The sequence below is a fragment of the Oreochromis aureus genome, linkage group 6, assembly GCF_013358895.1.
Source record: "Oreochromis aureus strain Israel breed Guangdong linkage group 6, ZZ_aureus, whole genome shotgun sequence".
Lineage (NCBI taxonomy): Eukaryota > Metazoa > Chordata > Actinopteri > Cichliformes > Cichlidae > Oreochromis > Oreochromis aureus.
The window spans coordinates 5,356,369-5,377,665 of NC_052947.1; the positions used below are offsets into that span (position 1 = coordinate 5,356,369).

The window sequence follows — 21,297 nt, forward strand, 5'->3', positions numbered from 1 at the left end:
AGTAGTGAGCTATGTTGAGCTTATAGTAAGAGTGTTCTGTGTTATGAAGGCGGCTTTCCTTTTGCCTGCATAAATCACCATGGTAACTTATACTTACCACATAACCTATACCAGGTTCCAGGTTAGGTTCTGAATTTCAGTTTAAATTTGGCGGGAAGCGTCACATGATCAATAATACTTTTATTTACAGAATGTTTTTTGTCTTAGATTCTCTGCTGAAGGTATCTGTATATCTGCAATCTGTTTAACCTCACTTTACTCACATCACTGAATGAAGCCCACTTGTAAAGTTACAGCAGTCCAAATGTTGTGTCATATGTACTTGGATTTGCATGTATTTAACTGCAAAAACTGTATAAAAGTTTGGTCTGTTAGCCAAGTCTCTTTAACATTGTTTCAATGCAGCTAATAAAACATGGATTAGAAAATTGAATTGTTGCATTCGTAGATGATTTATGGCCAATAATAATTTTCAACGAATAACATTTATTTCACTTTCATCTGACTACAAATTAAATTTCTTCTTTATATGCTATAGAAGAGTGTCAGAGCTGAACACACTGAATAACATTTATTGATTAAATGTATCAAAAGTTTCGGAGTTCAAATACACAGCTGCTGTGTTAAAAATAAAGAGCAACACCAAGAACACACAGAGCAGCTAGAACAAGTCACCTGGATCAGCGACAAAACAGCACATTACTCTTGTATTTTATGTACAGCATATGTGTTGCATTGTACTGTTTATATTATATGCAGCATTTCTTTTCTGAATCTTTAGTGTTCTCTGTCAGTCATGTTGAAAGAGACATTTGACTCTCATCTGACCCATTTTTTGTGGAAGAAGAGTCAAATGACACATCAAATGTCTCCTTTTATGTTAATGTGCCCAGAGCCTGAAGCAGAAAGCCTGAGCTACCAAAGAAATTTGATACCCACCGTTGTGATATCCACGGATTTTAGGATCTGTCAAGACAGATAATGCAAAGAAAGCCTCACTATGTGGAACTTGCTTGATAATATACCCTCTGTGAAGCTAATTTGATATCTTTAATATCTTTGGATTTTGTTTTTTTTTTTAGATTACATCTGATTTAACTTTGGTCGAGTGAGGTTAATGTATGCCCTTTATACTGTTGACATAAAATAATTTATTTTGCATAAATTTGCTGCATCTTGAGGAAGCATACAAAATTCAGAGACACTGGAACTCTTTAATGATTAAAAAAATGTTGGGGGCAAAACTTCACAAAGAGTCATCTGTGAGTGGAATAGACAGACATGTCAATAAATGAACAGAAATGGTTTTATATATTACTACTAATGCAATTCACTTTTCAACCTAGTAGGCAGGTGCTGATTTCAGTACTGTATATAATCAACATATAGTTATACATTTTTTAAAACCAGGAAAATGTACTAACATCATTCACTTTCAGGATGTTCATTTTTACTTCATGTTAGTTCTTAATAATGTTTATTGTGTTCTTAAACACACTGAATGCCTCTCAACATTTAAAAATGGATCAGATGAGAATCAAATGTCTTTTTCAACATGACTGACAGAGAACACTAAAGATTCAGAAAAAAAGATGCTGAATATAATATAAACAGTAAAACTCAACACATATGCTGTAAATGAAAAGTAGCAACCCTGTTGAACTTTGATTAGAAAAATATAGAATGGAAGGATTGAAAATGACTGACAAACTCAGTATTGCAAACAGCCATTAATAAAGCTTTCACTGGCAGTCCAGCTCGGGTTGGACAATGAAGGGCCAAATTGTTAACATCTCCTGTGGGGTTCGGCTGTGAACCAGCATCAAGTTCCTGTGGATACAAGGATTGTCTTTATACTTCTTTTCAATGTCAAATGTCTTGAAGCCATTGTGCTTCTCAGGAACAAGACCCAGCTTCTTGAGACACATCCCAGTATATACATCATCAATAGGAAACAGCACTACTTGCTGAGATACATTGTGTAGGCGTATCGCCAACTCCCCAGAGTACAGATATCCTCCACCACCAGCATAGGGTGGATAGTTACCCACAAACACACTCTCTGGGATAAAGTATTTAAGTTTCTTGTCTCTGTGCGGCCCAGCATTCATTATAACATCGCCTATGAACAAATCCTTGGACTCACCCTCTGGCAGGCCTTTCAGATAATCAACAATTCTTAAGGTGTTCACAAAGACGTCGTCATCGCCCTTAAGAACAAACCGAGCTTGAGGACAGTGTTTGGTAAACCACTCCAGAAAGAGGACCTCTTTCAGAGTTAGGTTTAAGAAGCTGTCTCTGTAGTCCCATTGAAGTATGTCTTTGTGAAGCTTTGCCTCATGACTCAGTAACTCCTGCAAGTCTGGGAAGTGGTCTGACAACAAGATGTTTCCTAGCAGGAACACTGTTACCACAGTCTGGTTGGCTAAGACTCCTGCTTGTCCCCAAGTTTCACGAATAGCCTGCCGCCTTTCAAAATGAGAGATCAAAGACTTGACAACCAGCAGTAGGAACGGTTTTTCACTACAAACATGGGGCTGATTTATTAACATAGGGTATGTCCTACAACGCATGTACAAAAGAAAGTCCTGGAATTGTTTTGGTAGGGAGTTGTGATCAAAGATTTGCCTGGGCACTCTGTAGTCTGGTTCACACGGGTCCAGAGGTCCAGTGTCATTGAGCCAATCTGGCAGTGTGCTGAGTGACATGCTGGAGAATACAGAGTTAAAGTTGGGGTTGTAAATGAAGTCCAAACGTTGCTGCTCCTTGTTCCAGAAGTTTTCATTCAGTATGTGTTTATGCCAAAACTTCTTGGATGGGATGTGAACTTTGTGATGGCCACTTCGCTCGTGTCCAAGGTTCCATGACACGCTTATCACGACACAGATGAAGATGTTAAGCATCATCATGTAGCAGAAAGCCTTTATTTTATGGCGACATAGAGCCATGCTGCCTCCCCTCTGCATCTAGACACGAGAAAAGATATTCTGTTTTTAAAAAGATAGAGAAAAAAACATCTGCAGTGTCATTGCATAACAGAAAAACTTACAACAAAGCCAGGATACAAAGGAGCACTTGGAAACATGGAGACTATTAAGTTGACCCTTAAGCCGCTAACAGGAGTAAAACTGTACGAATCTGTGGCAGCAGGTCAGTGACAAGCTTAATTTCTCCTGGTTTTGTTTTAGAACTATGACTGGCCGCACAAAAAGCTCATTTTCATTCCTAATCCTCGAGGAATGGCCTCCGCTCATCTTGACTGACAGGAGTCACACATTTTCAATTCAGCAGTGCACATGACACCAATCTCTGTACTGCCTGCTCATAAATAAAATTTACATATGTACCACTTGATGTCACTGTTTCTCTGGTAGTAGTACACCTACAGTATATATTTGGTAAATTGTGTTTTTCAACTTTTACAAAGCTTATATACTGTTGTATATGTATTACTCATATAACTGATCTAACAGTCAATGTTTATGTTTATCTCAGTGCTTGAGTTTTTAATAAGAGACTCAAGTAGTAAACAAACCTGCATGCATCTGTGTACGCTCATCACACTGGAGAAAAACACCGTACGCACAGTCTGTTAAAGTTCAATTGAAGTCAAACCTGATTTACGGCTTACAGCTTATAAGGAGGTCGCGACCTGTCGGGTATGTTCATGTGTGAGTTTAATTATTCACAAAATGCTTCAAGTAAAATAAACTTATTTGATGAATAATATCCAGACTGATATTATTAATTAGACTGATAATGATGTTATTACTTTAATACTGGTCAAAAAGAATAAATAAATTGCAAGCCATTGGAACAATTTCAAAGTAGCCCCTATCCTTTTTCCTGGTGTTTAGGCTTAAAATGCTTACAAAGGAATGTTTTGTAGCTGGTCCGGTCTATACAGATGAAACAACTCTTTATTCTTTCCTAATCATTCCTCCTCACTAATCGCTTGTAGAGGTATGGAGCATTGGGCCCCTGTTAACCTTTTTTTCTTCAGTCTTTCATTGTGCAATATTTAGTGCTGCAACAGTACCTATATATTTTTTCAAAATACAAGTTTCTTAACCAACAGGCAAAGAGCAAAATGAAAGCATTCCTCATTTCACTAATTATAGGCTGCAATCAATATGCTCCTATCTTCAGATCATTTTAATAAAATATATGAAAGGCTTTTATTTGAAAATAAACCTAACTTTAAACTGGACAGGATAAGAGACTCTTTAAAATTTGAATCATTTATTTTACTGTAATGCTGTTTATTTTGCTAAAATTTTACATTTAAAAGTATAAGTCACACATCTGTGTTATTTTTAACAAAGCTTGTGGAAATATTTAAATCGGCTCCCTTTAGTGGAACATCTGCCTCCATTTCACCCTATTCATAGCATCCTGCTCTGCCGCACCAGTCCTCTGCATGTCCTCTTTCAGTACATCCATGAATGCTCTCTGTGGTCTCTCTCCTTTTCTCTTGCCTGGCAGCTCCATATTTAACTTCCTTTATCCAATATATCCACTATCACACCACTGTACGTGTCAAACTTGCCTCTCTAACTTTGTCTCAAGTACCTGGCCTGAGCTGTCCCTCTGATATATTAATTTCTAATATTGTCCTGATCTATGGATGGCTGACCCTCATCTATCTTCACTTGCTCTACTCCTTACAACTTCCCTGTCAGACCTGTTTCCATTTCATTCAGGTACATGTATTCTATCTTGCTTCTACTGGCTTCTTTTTTCCACCTCAACCTCTCCAAGCTTACCTCTGACAGCTCTCTACTCTCACTACAGATCGCAGTGTAAACATCAAAGTCTACGGAGACTCGTGTCTGCCCTCATCTGGTACAAAAATTATAGCTTGGCAGCATCAGATGGTAGTCTGTAGATGGCTTTAGGACGTCTAGTCTGTCCATCACCATAGCAAACAAAAGGGGAAACCATACTGCTGCTCGCTGATCATCAACTCTCTCTTTAACTTAACTTTAGCAACCCCTTCCTTTAGTTTCATGGTTTGGCTCTGAAGTTGCTACAGCTCTGCACATCACCCTCTCTTATTTTCTTGATTCACGAGCTCCTCAAATTCAATTCAATTCAATTCAATTTATTTATTTATTATTTATATAGTGCCAAATCACAACAACAGTCGCCTCAAGGCGCTTTATATTGTACAGTAGATTCTACAATAATAAATACAGAAAAAAAACCCAACAATCATATGACCCCCTATGAGCAAGCACTTTGGTGACAGTGGGAAGGAAAAACTCCCTTTTAACAGAAAGAAACCTCCTGCAGAACCAGGCTCAGGGAGGGGCGGCCATCTGCTGTGACCGGTTGGGGTGAATTACTCCTTCCATCTTCTCAGTACACTTGCTTTACTTGTTAGCACATTTCTATTCCTGTCCTTAATCACCCTAACCTGTCTTGGTACATTCTCATTCATACAGGCGAGGAAGTCCATCATCATGAAACGAGTGATGAAACACTTCTCCCACTGAAAACGCTACGTCCAGATGAACAGAATCAACTTTTTGGAACACCCCCAACCTGTTGCAGATCCTTTCCAGCCTGATCTTGCTGTCTAAAAAAATCAATACTAGTCCTTTTTCTCCTTCATTAGTATTCAGTCTCACATAGAACTCAGTATGAGCCTTCTCATTTGCCTTTGCCACCTCTTCCTTTGCTGTGTTCCAAGCCTCCCAATAACCTTTCCACTTACATAATTTTCCTGAGGATCCCACTATTTTGTTGCTAAACTCTTCCTTTAAATACTTCCCTGTACTTCATTCCACCACCAAGTCTGTTCTTGCTCTTTCCTCTGATAAATACCTTCTTATAGCTGCTAATTCAGCTGTACTTTCCCAGTCATCAGGTAACTTTTCCCTACCACCCAGAGCCTGTTTCAAGTCTTCCCTGAACGCAATATTCTTCTTTCTTCAACTTCCACCCCTTAATCCTTATAGCTGCCTTAATTTCAGACTACCATCTGACCCTGCCAAGCTACATTTTTCCCTGACACCACCTTGCCGTCTCCTGTTTTTGTCTTAAAAGTAATTAAACGCAATTATCTTAATTAGAACTTATGTGTTGAGAATGACCATAATGTGCAATTTTTTAAACACATCTGTCCACCTGTGTTTTATAGGATCACTGCAATAGCTCGAAAAAACAAAAATACAAAAACCAAAAGAAAACAAAAAGAAAAGTTCACGCCACTTTTACTTTAATTCCTACTTTTAGACCGCAGACACTCACTTAAAGAGCGCACAACTGTCCTCTCATGTCGCATAAGACTGAAAATTTCTGGCAGCTATTTAAATTAGTAACACACATACCTTTCAGATTCGCTCCATCTATAGCTCTGATCATCAGGCTGCTACTTCGACACCTGCACCTTCCTCTCCTGTGGAGGGAACGCGTTTCCCCTTTAAAATCTGAATTTTGCGAATCGGACGCTTCGTAAATTATCAGAGATGATCAAACCGCGCAAATATCTCCTTCGTACAATCCTCAACAAGGTTAATAGTAGAAGCGCCCGTCCTTCCTGTTTGTTGCGGGTAGTGACTCCTCCCTAATTTTAAGAGCGTGCTCAAGAGGTTGGATAGAGGCTTCGGGGCCCCAGGTTTAACAGACTATCCGGCAGCTCAGTTAGCACTTAAAGTGTTTCAGTGCCGGGAATATGAGGGAAATTTGCAATTGAGAAATATGGATCGAAACAAAAGTGTATGCAAATCAAAAATCATACAAGTTTAGGCCGTGCTTACCTTCGACAAAAGATTTGATTCACCACTGGTTGTTGGTTGCTGTTTTGAGCCCAAGTCTGGCAAAACAGAGCTAAATATATCTATTTTTAAAAATCACAACTCTCAAGATCAACGTGAAAGTGATTTTTTTCATTTGTTTTGGTCCAAATCTTTGCTTTGGTCATCTCTATCTTTGGTTTAGGGATCCTCGAAACATTTTAGAAAGAATCTTCCAAAATACTACAGTATGAATTGCTTTAAAGCTACTTTATACTGTTATAAGGTCATGTCAGACAAAAAAAAACCCTATTTCACCAGTTCACATTTATTATCAGGACAATAACCACTTGGTAAAAATCAGTCTCCAGGCCACTTCATGTTTTTTTTTGTTTTAAACATACTAAGTTGGACTTGTACTAGTTTTACTAGCCTTTCTCCAAACTAAGGATTGTCTAGAGATGGTTGCAGTGAAAATGTGAATGCCAGCTTTTTGGTGCTACTGCAGTTAAAAACATGATAATTACATCTGAAGAGTTAGGACTGATGCAAGATGGAGAATTAAGTTAAGACTTCTTTTATGCTGTCTCTGATTCATTGTACAGAACTACATGAGGAGCAGCAGCAACAGTAGTATAATGTCAAGAGCACTGTTTGGGACTAAACGAAAAGTCAAAAGACATCAGAAAAGTATAATGATTTCATGTTCTATGTATTAACCATCTTTGAAGATGTAAGGTCTCCAGGTTTACATTTAAATATGTATAAAACTGAATTAAGTACTGTACCAAAGGTTGTAATAAGTTCATCATAACAATGAATTGCAGCATGACATTATTTTAAATACACCAAATGAAACAGTCTTTTCTCCTTATCCCTGCATGCTTCTTTAAGATTTGAATTATTGTATTACAGTTTTGATGTGCCATTGGAAATAAAGCACTGACATTCTGAAGGGTTTTGTTCCTCTTAAGAGTTAATGAAACACCAAGAATGTTCGGGGCTGAAGTTTATTACCACTGCCTTAAAGTAACCTAAACTTCTTTTATTTGCTTGAGGAAAAAAAAAAAAAAAAAGAGTGCAGTGCTTATCTGTTTAACTTAGACTTCCTCCTTTACCTTTGGACTGTTCTGTGCTTACCTAACATCATATGATAAGAGCCTGATTACTATCCATATTTTGTGTGTGTGTGTGTGTGTGTGTGTGTGTGTGTGTGTGTGTGTGTGTGTGAGAGAGAGAGACAGAATATATATACTTTCTTATATATAGTCTTTGTTCTTCAAGCTTGGGTCCTCTACCAGAGGCCTGGGAGCTTGGGGGTCACTGCACCTAGTGCTCCGATTACCACTGAGACCACTGTTATCTTCACCCTCCATATCTTCTCGAGCTCTTCTCTGAGACCCTGGTACTTCTCATGTTCCTTTTTCCTGATGTTGCTGTCATTCGGTATCGCTATGTCTGTCACTATGGCCGTCTTCCTTTGCTTGTATACCACCACTATGTCCAGTTGGTTAGCCATCACCATTTATGTCCGTCTGTACCTGGAAGTCCCACAGATGTTCCTGTATACTATGCCGGCCACTTGATTATGGTGTTCCATGTATGTCCTGCCTGCTAGCATCTTACACCCTGCTGTCTTTACACAGCCTGCACCTGGGGTCTTGCCTGGTGCGATAGACCCCAGCCTCTATGGATCTTGTGCTCAGAGCTTGTTCCTGTGCTGCCATGATTACTGCCTCTGTGTTATCTTTCAGTCCAGCTTTGTCCAGTCGCTGGTAGGATACACCCCATGTAATTTATTTTACATGAATTAAAAATCTACTTTAGTCATTTTAACGGAAGATGTCACGGTTAGCATTAGTTATATTTTTTTTTTTGCTAATTATTACTGTTCTGAGAAATGTGCTCCTTGCTACCAGATACAGTTAGCATGTCCATACTATAAACAACTGACTGTAACAATACCCTAATTTGATAACTGAATCTGTCTAATGAAATTTGCATATTTCTGATTTAGTTTTGTCAGGCTGTAGACAGTTGAAAGAGTTTCCAATTATTACTTTACATGTAGTTTAAACACAGTTTTATCCAACACCATGGCCATGAAGGTGATGCTGCAGGAGATTTTTAAAAAATATAATATTAATAGTAATCACAAACAACTTAATCTTTCTGTCCCTCTTAATAATAATTTTTTTTTTAAAATACACATGGGATAGTTTTTATTTAGTTTTACAATATCTACAATTATATTGTAATACATTGCTTTTTTTCACTTTAGATTCATCACATTTCTTATTTCTCATAATCCCAGAATCCCAAAGCTTTGGAAACTATATTGCAAAGAGAGGAATAGTTCTTCTTTAATGACCACTTATTCTCAGAGGATGACCACAAGTATTGTCTACTAGAATGGATAGTGGTGTGTATATCTGTACACGTACACACCACTTTCATTTCTGGTAAATCTGTGAGCAAGTGGAAAAACTATGCCTCAACATTGGACTCTTAGTCACAGTTATCTTTCTGTCTCTGCTGTTTGAGATAAACTTTCAGGAAGTATTTTCAGGTACTGTGAACAATTCTGTCGATGCTCTCCTGAATGTCAGCCATCTTCTTCAACACTTGATTGACTTTGGTTTCATCAAACTCCAGACACACAAACTCTGAGTCCTGAGAAAGACAAAAGAACGGAGGTTTTAGAGGCCGGTGAATGGATTGAACATAACGGATCAGCAACTAATGATATTTCCAAAAAGAATTTAAATATTATTTTCCAAAACAATGAGTCAGTCTACTTCTTAATCAATAAATAATTACTGAAGGAAGCAATATAATATTCACTGCACATCATTCAGTGAATGCGGATAAAAATAGTAAAACTTTGTTTTGATTTCTAGTGTGAAGGTGATGAAAAACAGGGGATTCTGCAGTGATGATGGGCATCCTATCATTAGGCCTTTTCTGGGATTCAAGACTTGAAAGACACTTTAGCAATTCATTTTACCAGTTACCAGTCTCCTCCACCTACTTCTTCAGCCTTTGAGCTTTTATTTGCTACATTTAAATCGACTTGAATAGGGCAATAATAGTGCTGAACAGTAGTACAGTGGCATTGTGCACATTGAGAGTATGGGCCGCTCTGGTCTGCTGATCTGCTTTCTCTGAGCTTGGGGACCTGCAGAAAAAAAATACACCAAATATAATAGACTCCTCAGTGTCAGCAGCTGCTCAGCGGTACAGCCATCTTAAACTATGTTTCATTCTATGTCCAAAATACATGAAAAACAGTCATACAGGCTTTGGCATTCACACCATGGTTGACTGATCCATTATACATTCTAAATCAGACAGCAAGTCATAGGAAATGACACCAACATCAACTCTACACATTAATATCAGCTTTCTATGGTGCTAAAGCAATTATTTGACTGCAGTCTGTACATCCATGGGGACATATAGCATACCTAGTTAGGTGCCAAATGTGACAAGAACTAGAACTACAAGGGTACTTCATGATACAACAGTAATAGTTCTTGCAGGTAGAAGAATCATAGCTGCATGTAAAAACATGCAGTATATAAAGTATATGTATATAATGTATATATGTTGCAGAAACTCCGGACATCGCTGATTAAGGCCAGAGCTTACCGCTGATTACTGGAGGTCACTACGCTCAAAATATCTAAGCCAAATACATAGACAATACAACATACACACACACACACACACAAAATTAATCTGCTTTGGTCATGTGGGCTCATAGCAACGAAAATGTGATTTCCTATAATTTTTACTGACAAATGGATTTCTTCACAAAGCATTTGGGTCTGTCATAAGCACAAAACAACTGCTTAAATCAATCATAGGCAATAAAATAAAATCCATAAACATGATCCAACTTTTAAATTCAGTTTAATACAGTCTCTTCATGCAGCAGTAGAAGTGCCTGTGGCAGTATAGATTTGGGGATTTTTTTTCTATTATTACATTATTGAATTGTTTAAAAAGCAAATATCCAACAGTGATCCAAAATTTAAAGAAGGCAATGCTCCTACTCCTAAATCTAAATATACATTTGAATACACTACAAAAGTAAGCTAATATTACCAATTTTACAGAACTTTTTTTCAGCTCTAAAACTGTTCAGGGCACAGAGCAAATTTAAACCTCTCATGGGACTGAGGCTCACTAAAGCTATCCAGTATGGCCACATTGGAATCTGCTGTTTCAGCAGTAGTTAATGGTATTTAGACAGAATGACACCACCAAGTGGTTAGTTCCAAAATGGCCTCTCCGTTTCACCCCAAAGGTTACAGAACTGGTTATGGAATGGATATCAGTCAAATCATAAATAGGTACCTAGATTAGATGTTGCATAACAGTAAATGACCCAGCTATTGCTGTCAAACTCTACTGGACAGAGTCCAGCTAAGCCCCATCCATATCGAAAGGGCAAAATAATTCATGACTCTCCTCTGGCTTTATGTTGTGTAAATGCGCTTCCATGTCCATTTGAACTGGTAGCAATAAACTCATAAATGTGTGCAGTGCTGCAGTAAAGAAGCCGTGCGGTGGTTAGTACCATACCCCACAGCAAGAAGTTCCTGGGTTTGAATCCAGTCTCGGGTCTTTCTGTGTGGAGTCTGAGACTCAGTATGCCTATGTTTATATCTCTAATGTTTTCAGGCTACTAAAGGCATCTTAATAGTGTTTCAGTATTTTGTAACATATTATAGCCCTCACTGTTTTCCCCTTGAGCTAATGTCATTTTCAAAATAAGATCATTTGTGCTCCAGCTCTACTTTGAGAAAATACTGTTAAACATCCATAAACTCAAAACCTGAAGCATAATTAACTGGCATATATAAAACTTTTGGTTTTTCTAATGGGATTGTACTATTAGAATAGTCATTTAGGATGCTTTATAGTTTTAATTATAGTGGCACATGGTGCCCTAACTGAAGACAGTAAAAAATTATTTTAGTAAATTCTGACAGCTGGTTAATTGTGTGATTTATCTGTATTTAGTGGTTTATTTTTCAGGAAAATGAAAACAGGTGAACGTAAATTAGCAACTCACTACATCCTTGGAAGCTAAGAAAAAAACTGGAACTACAGCGTACTTGTCCTGTTCTGCCAAGCTCGAGCTCAACCAGGGCAACTAGGCCGCTGTGAGCTGTTCCCCGTCGGCTGGCTGCAGTCTGGAGATCCACCCTCCAGGAAAGGCCCCTGAGGCTGGGCTCCCAGCGGCTATGAGCCACCAAGCTTTCCTTAACTCGAACTCGTTGGCTTTTCCAGAAACGAGAGAGCGCAGCGGCCTGTTCAGCGCTCAAGCCACCACCACCTTGTTTCTTGGTCTGAGCTGTGAGGAAGGCCTCCAGCTGGGCATGGTCCATGTCTGCTGTGGCGATGGACTGAGAGATGCAGAAAAGAGGACGATGAAGATTCAACACAAACCTGGAGCTCTAATGTCTTGTAATCATATCGCTACAGCAGTGTTGTGTGGTGACTTTTATGAAAAGGCAAGCAGAAATATTTTAATACTTAAGACTTTTAAGACTTTTTAATGACCAGTTTATTTTGATTATGACTTGATATAAATTTAGAATTTAAAGAGTGTGTACTTTCTTTTTACCTTGACTGTACCCAAAACAAGAAACATATTCCCCATGACATTTATTTGGAAGCCCCATGTAACCAAAGTAAGAATAAACACTGGTGTTTGGGTCCATTTCAACTGGACACTGTATTCTGTCTTTCTATATATTTAGACAATCTGTACTTTTGCCATTTGTATTTTCCCTGTTTGGCCAAATCTCACCTGAAAAATACATTTCACAGGCACTTTATTTGTTTCCAAAAAAAAAAAAAAAAAAAAAAAAAAAAACTCCACAACAAAACAATTATTTATTATATTATTTATATATATTATTTATTATATATGTAGGTACTGAGTAGGATATTCATGTTAGTGCTGCCCCCTATTGACAGAAGATCAGAACCAGTGAAAAAATTACTAACCAGTAGTTGGTTTGTCACCCTTATCTTAAACATTAAAAAAAGACAACAAAAAAAAACCCATTTTAAATGTTTTAAATTCTTTAACATTTAAGACAGTCCAGTCATGATTTAGCTATTTTATCTGAAAGCTGTGTTAAGCTGGAATATTTCTGCCTAGCGTGGAGTAAAAACATTAAATGTCTTTAAAGACACTAGTCAAACAAAAATCCACTGATAAAAACATAGATAAAGAAAAGAAAATAGAATGAGTGACATAATAACATTTAAAGTTATAAGTAATAAGTCTGTTTAAACAGAATTTTTATCAGATTTTATGAGATATTTTATCAAGGGTGTTATTTGTTCAGTGGGGATAAGACATTAAAGTTGCGATCAGAAGTTTACATATTCTCATTATGTCATCATGCAATGTTAATTTTGGATTTTTAATAATTTCTTTCAACTGGTCTTATTCCAGAATAGAATCATTTTGGCATACATCTTTAATTACTTTTTTTTTCAAGAGAATTATGTGCACATGTTTGAATTTCCTTTGGGGTTTTTCTAATCCACACAGGGTCAAAAATATACATACAGGTTCAAATACATACACTCACTTAGATGCTTTAAAAAGTATTGCTGGAGGTTCTCCTTTTTTTTTTTTTTTAGTTGATAAGGTCAAGGTTTATTAACTTCTTAATTGATAGGTTGCAACTGGTAGGTTCTGTCTGTCAGTATAATAAGGATTTGTATGGCAGCACTCACTGGACTGACCAATGTGAAAGTCCAAGGAAGTGTAAATGGAATTCCCAGTGGATCCCGAGAACCATTGCTAAACAACTGTAGAGTCCAAGATCATCATTTTAAACAACTACATCAAAGTACAATTGATCTGGATGTGTTACCAATTTACCAAACTCTGCAGAAGAGGAAATATGTTATAATGTTTATGAACAACCCAGGAACTGCCAAGGCCCAAGCTTGCCATGAACTGGGAACTGCTGGAACAGTCTAAAATGTTGCAAGTTTTATGTTGCCATGGTAAAAAAACAACAACAACAAAAAAAAAAAAAACAACTTTTGGAGCAAAGAATCCTGTGTTCCAAAATCAACACCTTCTAACTCAGCTGAATTTTGCAGCTGGCCACACGGACAACAGGACATGTTCTCAAACACACACCAAAACTGGTTTTGGAATAGGTAAGGCAGGCTGACATTATGCTTTCAGAATGGCCTTCCCAAATGCCCAACCTCAACCATACTGAAAATTTGTGAACTACGCTTAAAAGACAGGTTTGTGCCAGGAAACCACCCAATTTAAATTAACTGGTAAGAAGGGTGGTCAAATATCCAGTTAGAATTATTCCAGATTCTAAGGGACATTTAATAAAATATTAGTGGGGGTATATTATATATTTGAGCTGGTATGTATCTTTTTGACTGTGTGTATTAGAGAAAATTCAAATTGAATTTAACCTTTTACACCAACTTCTTATTTTTTATGAAGTCATTGAAGAAATATGATGCACAATCATTTCAGCCTAGAAGAAAATATTTCAAAGAAATCATTGCAAGCCCAAAATTACCATGACTGTGATGAGAGTATGTGAAATTCTGACCACAACTGTATCAAATGTTATGTTTTTTAAAGCTGCATTTCCAAAGAGTTTGCAGCACATAATTGATTTTCACTTTCAGTGCTCGAGATCCTGTGACACTTTTCATCAAACCATGAAGTGTCGCCATTTCAGTGTGAAAACTACTGTTAACTTAATAAAAGCAAAATGAACCAGATTCAGAGCATCAAGAGACCCACTAAAAAATTCTAGAAACATACCTACTATGTGTCAGCCTCTTGCCTGATTGTTGACACCAGAATTTCCTACAAAGATGAGTTGTGTAGCTTTATATGCATCAGGGATGCTGTCTTTGGCATCATGCAGTTATGAAAGTGATGGGCTGATAGTTGTGTGGCTTTTCCTCACCAAGTGAAAATATCAACCCTGACCATCATTAACAACTTAGAACTTGTGTATGGGCTCAAATTGTGGTCATAAATATTTTGTACTTGTAAATCAGTTTTGTACTTGTAAATGAGGATTTGTATGTGTAAAAAGAATTTGTGTGTGCGTAAAAAAGATTTGTATGTGTAAAAAGAATTTGTGTGTGCGTAAAAAAGATTTGTGTGTGGACTTAGCCAAAAAATACATGTGAAACTCTGCACTCAAGTTTCAAGTTACAAGTACGAATTTTGACCCTATTTTTCTTCCTTTCATCTGATTGGCCAATGTCATGTCAATCACAAATTTAACAATCCAACCAGAGAACAGATGGGTTTGGCTATTGGAGGGGTGCTTTATGGAGCTTTAGGTCCTGAGGGAATAAATACCCTTTTACATGTCAGCCCAGTGTTTTCCTTCATCACCACGAAGGAAAACAGTCTTTGGTGGTCCGAGTTTGGTGATTTTTGTGTCACAGGTTTACATACTTAATACAGGGACCTCCAGAGCCTTTTCAACAGCGCTGCGGACCTCGGGGAAGACTTTTTTATTGAACATTTGAAAATAAAAAAACAGAAACTCTTGTAGAGGACATAAAGTCAGAGATAGAAACGACAAGGAGCAGGTGCATCTAGTACAGGTAGAGCTGCCGCAAAAACCCACAGAGCTCAGCAGCCAGCGCATCAAATTCTAGATCCTTGACTTTTAGTTAGCAGTTAGCATTAGCAGCACATGCTGCATCCGATGTGAAAGGACCTTTATGCTGCACACTGTGACTCACAGCAATGGTCCCGGGTCAGCCCTGACTTTGTGTTAAACTAATCCTAAAGTAATAATGGTATTTCTAGCCACTGATATACCACAACTTTATCCTTTCAACAGCTACTGAAAGTTAGGGGACCTAGCTTCTATGGGATATTTATATAGAGATCCTCCAGCTTCAAACTGTATTACCCTTCAAGGTCCTGCAGTTTAATAAAGCGCCCCTCCGACAGCCAAACCCATCTGTTCTCTGATTGGATTGTTAAATTTGTGATTGACATGACATTGACCAATCAGCTGAAAGGAAGAAAAATGGGGTAAAAATTCATACTTGTAACTTGAAACTTGAGTGCACAGTTTCACACTCAACAAATCTTTTTTACACACACACAAATTCTTTTTACACACAAAAATCCTGATTTACAAGTACAAAATATTTATGACCACAATTTCAGCACATACTTGTGGTCCAAGATGCTGTCAGATGTTAAGGACCTGACACCCTCTCCCCTCAACATCGTTTAGTCTTATGTTGCCTTGTACATAAAAGAATAATTCCCAGTTTCTTCCTGGCAATGAGGCAAGCAACCCATTTGACTTATCATTGCTTCACTTGTACTGGAAGCAACCCAAGGCCAAAGTACTGAAATAGCATCGAAACTACAGAAAGCTGGATCAGTAGGTCCTGCCTTTAAATGCTGGGAGCCCAAACATGGAGACACTCATCCATAAAAAGGAAGACAGTTCATTTGACAGACAGAGGCGGAGCCAGACATCTGAAACACCCGGGGCTTAGCCCTAAAGGGTAGTATGCATATGGGATTTTTGGGGGGGGTTAGAAATGACTGAAAGATTAATTGGCTCTGTTTTGAGTTTTGTTCAAAAAAGAATGACTTCATATAGGGAAAAATATATATCACATATGCAGGACACCTTAAACTAGTTTTTTAATTAAGCAGCAAGGCAGAATAAAATCAGGGCTGTATCAAGACACAGGGACTAAACCCCAATTCAACCAGACCCAGAACTGATCCGGAATTAAAACAGGACTACAACAGTTCAAAATCAGGAATACTTAGGACTTAACCAAGACAGAACCATGTTCTGAGTTGAGTTTTAACAGATATTCTCACGGTGCCTCTCAATAATGTGTGTTTGTTTGTGTGCTGTGCATTTCTGGATGGGCACAAGCATGCACTATCACGCAGACACAGCCCTTTCTCCTAAACTAAAGTGAATATTAGTGAAATCAAAGCTAGAGCAGAATTGCTTGGACTCGACTTCAGCATCAGTAGTGCGGGGTGTCGTGTGGTATTACCTTTAAAAGGCCTTTCATTTTGTCGTGCAAAGCTGTGAACTCGTCCGGCGACATCTCGGGGTAGAGTTCGCTTCTCAGCAGCTCCTCTGTGATCTCGCTGTTGTTGTAATACACTTTCTGCGCGATTCCATTTAACAAGCCGCTCAGAGACTTCGTCGCGTCTACTTCCGCCATGTTTGCTCTTGTGGTCACATGAATTGCAGTACAAGACGGCATTGTGGGACTTGTAGTTGCAGATTCCGACTGCAGCGCTTGAGCTTTAGCGTTTCATCTAAGCCTCCAAAAGGGAACATCACAAACTTTGCTATACAAATTATGAAAAATCATTTGTTTAATTTTTAATGCATTTTAAAAGCAATGCTGCATAATTATTAAATCAAGAGCATTTATATATTAATTAAATTTATTTGAATCACATTGCAGTCTGACTACCCATTTTTACTGATTAGCTGGCCTATTTGAACAATGTCCATCTACAAAAAAAGAAAAAAAAGTGGAACAGTAATGTCAGTACAAACTGTAGTGAGTGAAAAGTAATATTTAAATGTAAATGTCATGAGCAATAGTTCAGAGAATTTGGTTTCAGGATGTATAGAAAGTTCTAGCTTGTGCAGTCCTTTATTTATCAAAGCAAGTCTAATAGTACCATAACACAGGAGTTTCCAAATAATTGACACAGAGACCAGAATGCATGCCAAGCCAAGCTTTAATCAAGAAGAAAAGAACATTAAAGTTTTGATCATGTTTAATCTTTGACTAAATGAAATAGTAGTCAAATATCTTCAAAGTCCCTTTATGTGACTCAAATTTATGATTCAAGACAAAAGTTTCAAGTTTATTGCTCCTACCACAGATCTGTAAGAATGTTTCACAAAAGCTCTTTAAATCATTAAAAGGTTGTAAAATTCTTAAAGTCGACATATTCTTTTAATTTCTATTGTCATGTTTTTTAAAAATTATTTTCAAATGTATTTTATTCTTTTTTTGAACCAACATTTTCTGGCAGCTCCTTGAAGGTTTAAACAGCAGGTGACATGGGACATGGTCATATTAACTTACTGACATGTTCGAAAGCAAATTATTTTGTGTATAAAGGCCAAAAAATACGAGTTAAGCTAGCATAAAAAAAAAATTTAAAAAAATCTATGAAAAGGAAAAATAATGCAGTTTCTCAGAGGATCTTGTGTTTGTAAGCTTCACTGGGTTGCTTGTCAGAATTTAAGGCTATATGACAGACCTGTTTTACCTTAACCATGTCTACGTTTGCCACCTCTTCTACTCTTCTTGCGTCTTTTGCTTTTGCTTCCTCTTCTGCCTTTGCCCTGTTTTCTGCCTTGCTTGCTTCCTTTTCTACGTTGGCCTCCTCCTCTAAGCTTGCTTCCTTTTCTACGTCTACCTCCTCGTCTAAGCTTGCTTCCTTTTCTACGTCTACCTCCTCGTCTAAGCTTGCTTCCTTTTCTATGTCTACCTCCTCGTCTAAGCTTGCTTCCTTTTTTACGTCTACCTCCTCGTCTAAGCTTGCTTCCTTTTTTACGCCGGCCACCTCCTCTAAGCTTGCTTCCTTTTTTACGTCTGCCTCCTCCTCTAAGCTTGCTTCCTTTTTTACGTCTGCCTCCTCCTCTAAGCTTGCTTCCTTTTCTACGTCTACCTCCTCCTCTAAGCTTGCTTCCTTTTTTACGCCGGCCACCTCCTCTAAGCTTGCTTCCTTTTTTACATCGACCTCCTCCTCTAAGCTGGCTGCCTCCCCTGCGTTTGAAGCTTCCTCTTTGATTTCCTTTGCACTTGCTCATTTGACCCTCTTTTCCCCTACCTGAGCCTGGAGGTATCTTACTGCCTATGTCATTGCCTATACCAGTCTCTATACCAGTGCCTATGTCATTGAATAGACCAGTGCCAAGGCCTGGTTTAGGTGTTTCTACATCTGTACCTTGTTCTTGATTTGACAGGGCTGTGTTTGCAACACATTCGGGTGTAACATCTCCCCCCGAGGAGCAACTTGTGCACTGAAAAGTATCATCTCCAGGTTCATAACAACGATATATGTTGTTAAGCCCAAGTTTGGCAATCTCAAGATGCTTAAATGATTGAGTCAGCTGAGACGTGTCTGAAGCAGGAACATCAGCTACATTAGAAAAAACAAACGCATAACCACTCCAGTTGTGAGTGATATCACCAATGTTCAAAGTGATACCTTTATCATTTGAAATTGGAGAGTTTTCAGAGTAGATGACGAGAACGTTACCCTCACTACTTTTTATGAATGGTTGTATGTTCTGAAGAACATGTGATAGTTCCTGTGACTGTGTTGCTGCCACCACCCTGGTGCCTTTGTACACTTGGCCCTGTGAAAGGGCTCCTCTAACTCTGTCTGCTGGGTCATTCTGAAGGATTTCTTGGAGACTGCTTGGATCTTGATTCTGTGGGATGTTCAAAGCCACGCTGAAGGAATCACCTAGTTCATACCTGCCAAGGGAAAATGTTACTAATTAATAATGATAATAATTTTAATGAATTTAAAAGTTTAGATAGTAGATGAAGAATTGTGGGAAAAAAATAATATAATAAGTATAAACTGCACACTAAATTCGAAATATCAGTGATGATCTGGGCTTTGTCAGTGAGTTGTAAAAGTATATTTTGCATTGAGTGTCTTGAGGGTACCAGGGAAAAAGGGAAAAAAAAGAGCCATAAATACCCCACACAGATGATTAAAATGTATTTTATGGGACACTAATGGGACACTAGACATAACAAGCAATTCTTTGCATCAAATTCTTTTTTTTCTCTTTTTTTAAAGTTCCATATTAAAAAACAAGTTCATTTTATGGTACATTTTATTCTAGTGAATAACAAAAGACCCTGAGCAACCTCGGAGTCCAATTATTGATCTACTATATATAGCCTCAGTTCAATCAGGTCCCACACTCACAATCCCAAACTCATAACCAGCTTCTTCCAGAGGACAGTTCGTACTGTTAACAATCCACCCCTGCCCACCCAGCTCACCAGTCTGAGTAACTCTCATCACTCAGGCCACTCAAACTGACTTTATTCAGACCAAATCTTTCTCTGCAGTACTTACAAGCACTTGGAGCACGCATAATTTTGTTGTACGTGTACATTGTATTCTTTATATACTATTACTGTAGATTTTCATTAATAATTCCTTACTACTACTACTATTAATAATAATAGTGATATCATTATTATATACAAAAACATACTATTGCAAATTAATATAATAATGATAATAATAATAATAATAATAATAATAATAATAATAATCTTTTATTACAATTTAAAGCTCATTATAATCACTTTAAACAACAGCAAAACTGCACTGTAAAATAAAGTCACATACTTTGTACAACTATACATGAAATAAAGGCTGAAGTCATAGAGAGATGTCTTGCCTTCAGGTGACTCAACAGATCGATAATAGCACTAGCAGGTTAGAATAGTGATGAGTTATAATATCACACATAAAAACCCCAAAACCTTTTGTCAACTCACTCGTTCTTGACGGCTGCTACAATGTTCGTGAGCCAGTCCTGGTCTACAGCAGCCAAAATGTTTGGAGGAGACAGGAAGAAGGCTGGCACCATCACCAGCCAGCAGAGGCCAGCCATCTAATCAGATCAGATTTAACAACAAAGTGGTTTTCACACACAAAACTGCTGTGACTTGTCCAATTTACTATGACAATCATAACAATTAAACCAAGTGAATGTTTTAAGGAAACAACACTAACATTTAACATGATATCGAGATGCCTCACTTACCTTCACATGTGTTGCCAGCTACTTCTGGTTATAACCCCCTACTAAAATAACGCAAATAGACCTTTTTATGTAGATCAATAGTTAATTTATAAATTAATTCATCAGTTCACAGAAAATCAGTTTGCAACACTTGACAAACAATTCATTGTTTTTATGCAGAAATGCAAAGCATACAAGCTCTCAGCTTCTCATTGATGGCGTTTATTACATTTTTATTCCAGTTTTGCACTTTCTTTGACATTTTGTTTCATAAAAATATTAATCAAGGAAATTACCAACAGGTGACAAAAACAGACAATGACAAAAAGTAGTTGCACAACTTGATTTTTACCAGCAAAAATTTTAAAAAGCAAAAACCTTTATTGCTTTACCTTTTTTGGAAAAAGAGACGATGTCCACACCTCCTGGTTAATTTTAAGTGTGTAAAAAGGGAGATGCTAAAACCGTAGACACAGTACCAGGGAAGTTTTGGTTTTTTATAGAGAACAAAGTGACCACCCCCTGGTAGGTACACCATAACCATATTTGAACATGTCTGTAGAAAACTATGAAATCAGTATGTGATAATAGATAGAAAAAAATCTCTTTTTTATTTGTCATCTTCATTTTGGAGAAGAAAAAAAACAGAAAGAGAGAAATTCAACTAAAGAGGAAGAAAACATTTAGGTTTTGAACACATCATGACTAAGATG

General features: G+C 37.6%; 3 protein-coding genes across 5 annotated transcripts; all 3 read right to left on the reverse strand.

Moving 5' to 3' along the window:
- Positions 1–1,200: 1,200 nt before the first annotated feature.
- On the reverse strand, positions 1,201–8,304 carry b3gnt2a (UDP-GlcNAc:betaGal beta-1,3-N-acetylglucosaminyltransferase 2a). Its single transcript, XM_031735700.2, has 2 exons — positions 6,336–8,304; positions 1,201–2,966 (listed from the first exon to the last, which is right to left on the reverse strand). The coding sequence occupies exon 2, from the start codon at positions 2,964–2,966 to the stop codon at positions 1,743–1,745; it is 1,224 nt and encodes a 407-aa protein (XP_031591560.1). The 5' UTR covers positions 6,336–8,304; the 3' UTR covers positions 1,201–1,742.
- A 302-nt stretch (positions 8,305–8,606) lies between these two features.
- On the reverse strand, positions 8,607–17,032 carry commd1 (copper metabolism (Murr1) domain containing 1). 3 transcript variants are annotated; one of them, XM_031735707.2, is made up of 4 exons: positions 16,824–17,032; positions 11,867–12,157; positions 9,772–9,918; positions 8,607–9,413 (listed from the first exon to the last, which is right to left on the reverse strand). In XM_031735707.2, the coding sequence occupies exons 1-4, from the start codon at positions 16,995–16,997 to the stop codon at positions 9,306–9,308; spliced, it is 720 nt and encodes a 239-aa protein (XP_031591567.1). In that variant the 5' UTR covers positions 16,998–17,032; the 3' UTR covers positions 8,607–9,305. The 3 variants fall into 3 exon arrangements, with proteins under 3 accessions (XP_031591567.1, XP_039468871.1, XP_031591568.1); XM_039612937.1 differs by having other exon boundaries at positions 9,849–9,918; positions 16,824–17,030; XM_031735708.2 differs by lacking the exon at positions 9,772–9,918 and having other exon boundaries at positions 16,824–17,029.
- A 479-nt stretch (positions 17,033–17,511) lies between these two features.
- LOC116317049 lies at positions 17,512–21,037 on the reverse strand. The gene is made up of 4 exons (XM_039613056.1): positions 20,978–21,037; positions 20,606–20,648; positions 20,337–20,452; positions 17,512–19,286 (listed from the first exon to the last, which is right to left on the reverse strand). Exons 3-4 carry the CDS (start codon positions 20,450–20,452, stop codon positions 18,071–18,073), a joined length of 1,332 nt encoding a protein of 443 aa, XP_039468990.1. The 5' UTR covers positions 20,606–20,648; positions 20,978–21,037; the 3' UTR covers positions 17,512–18,070.
- Positions 21,038–21,297: the final 260 nt, after the last annotated feature.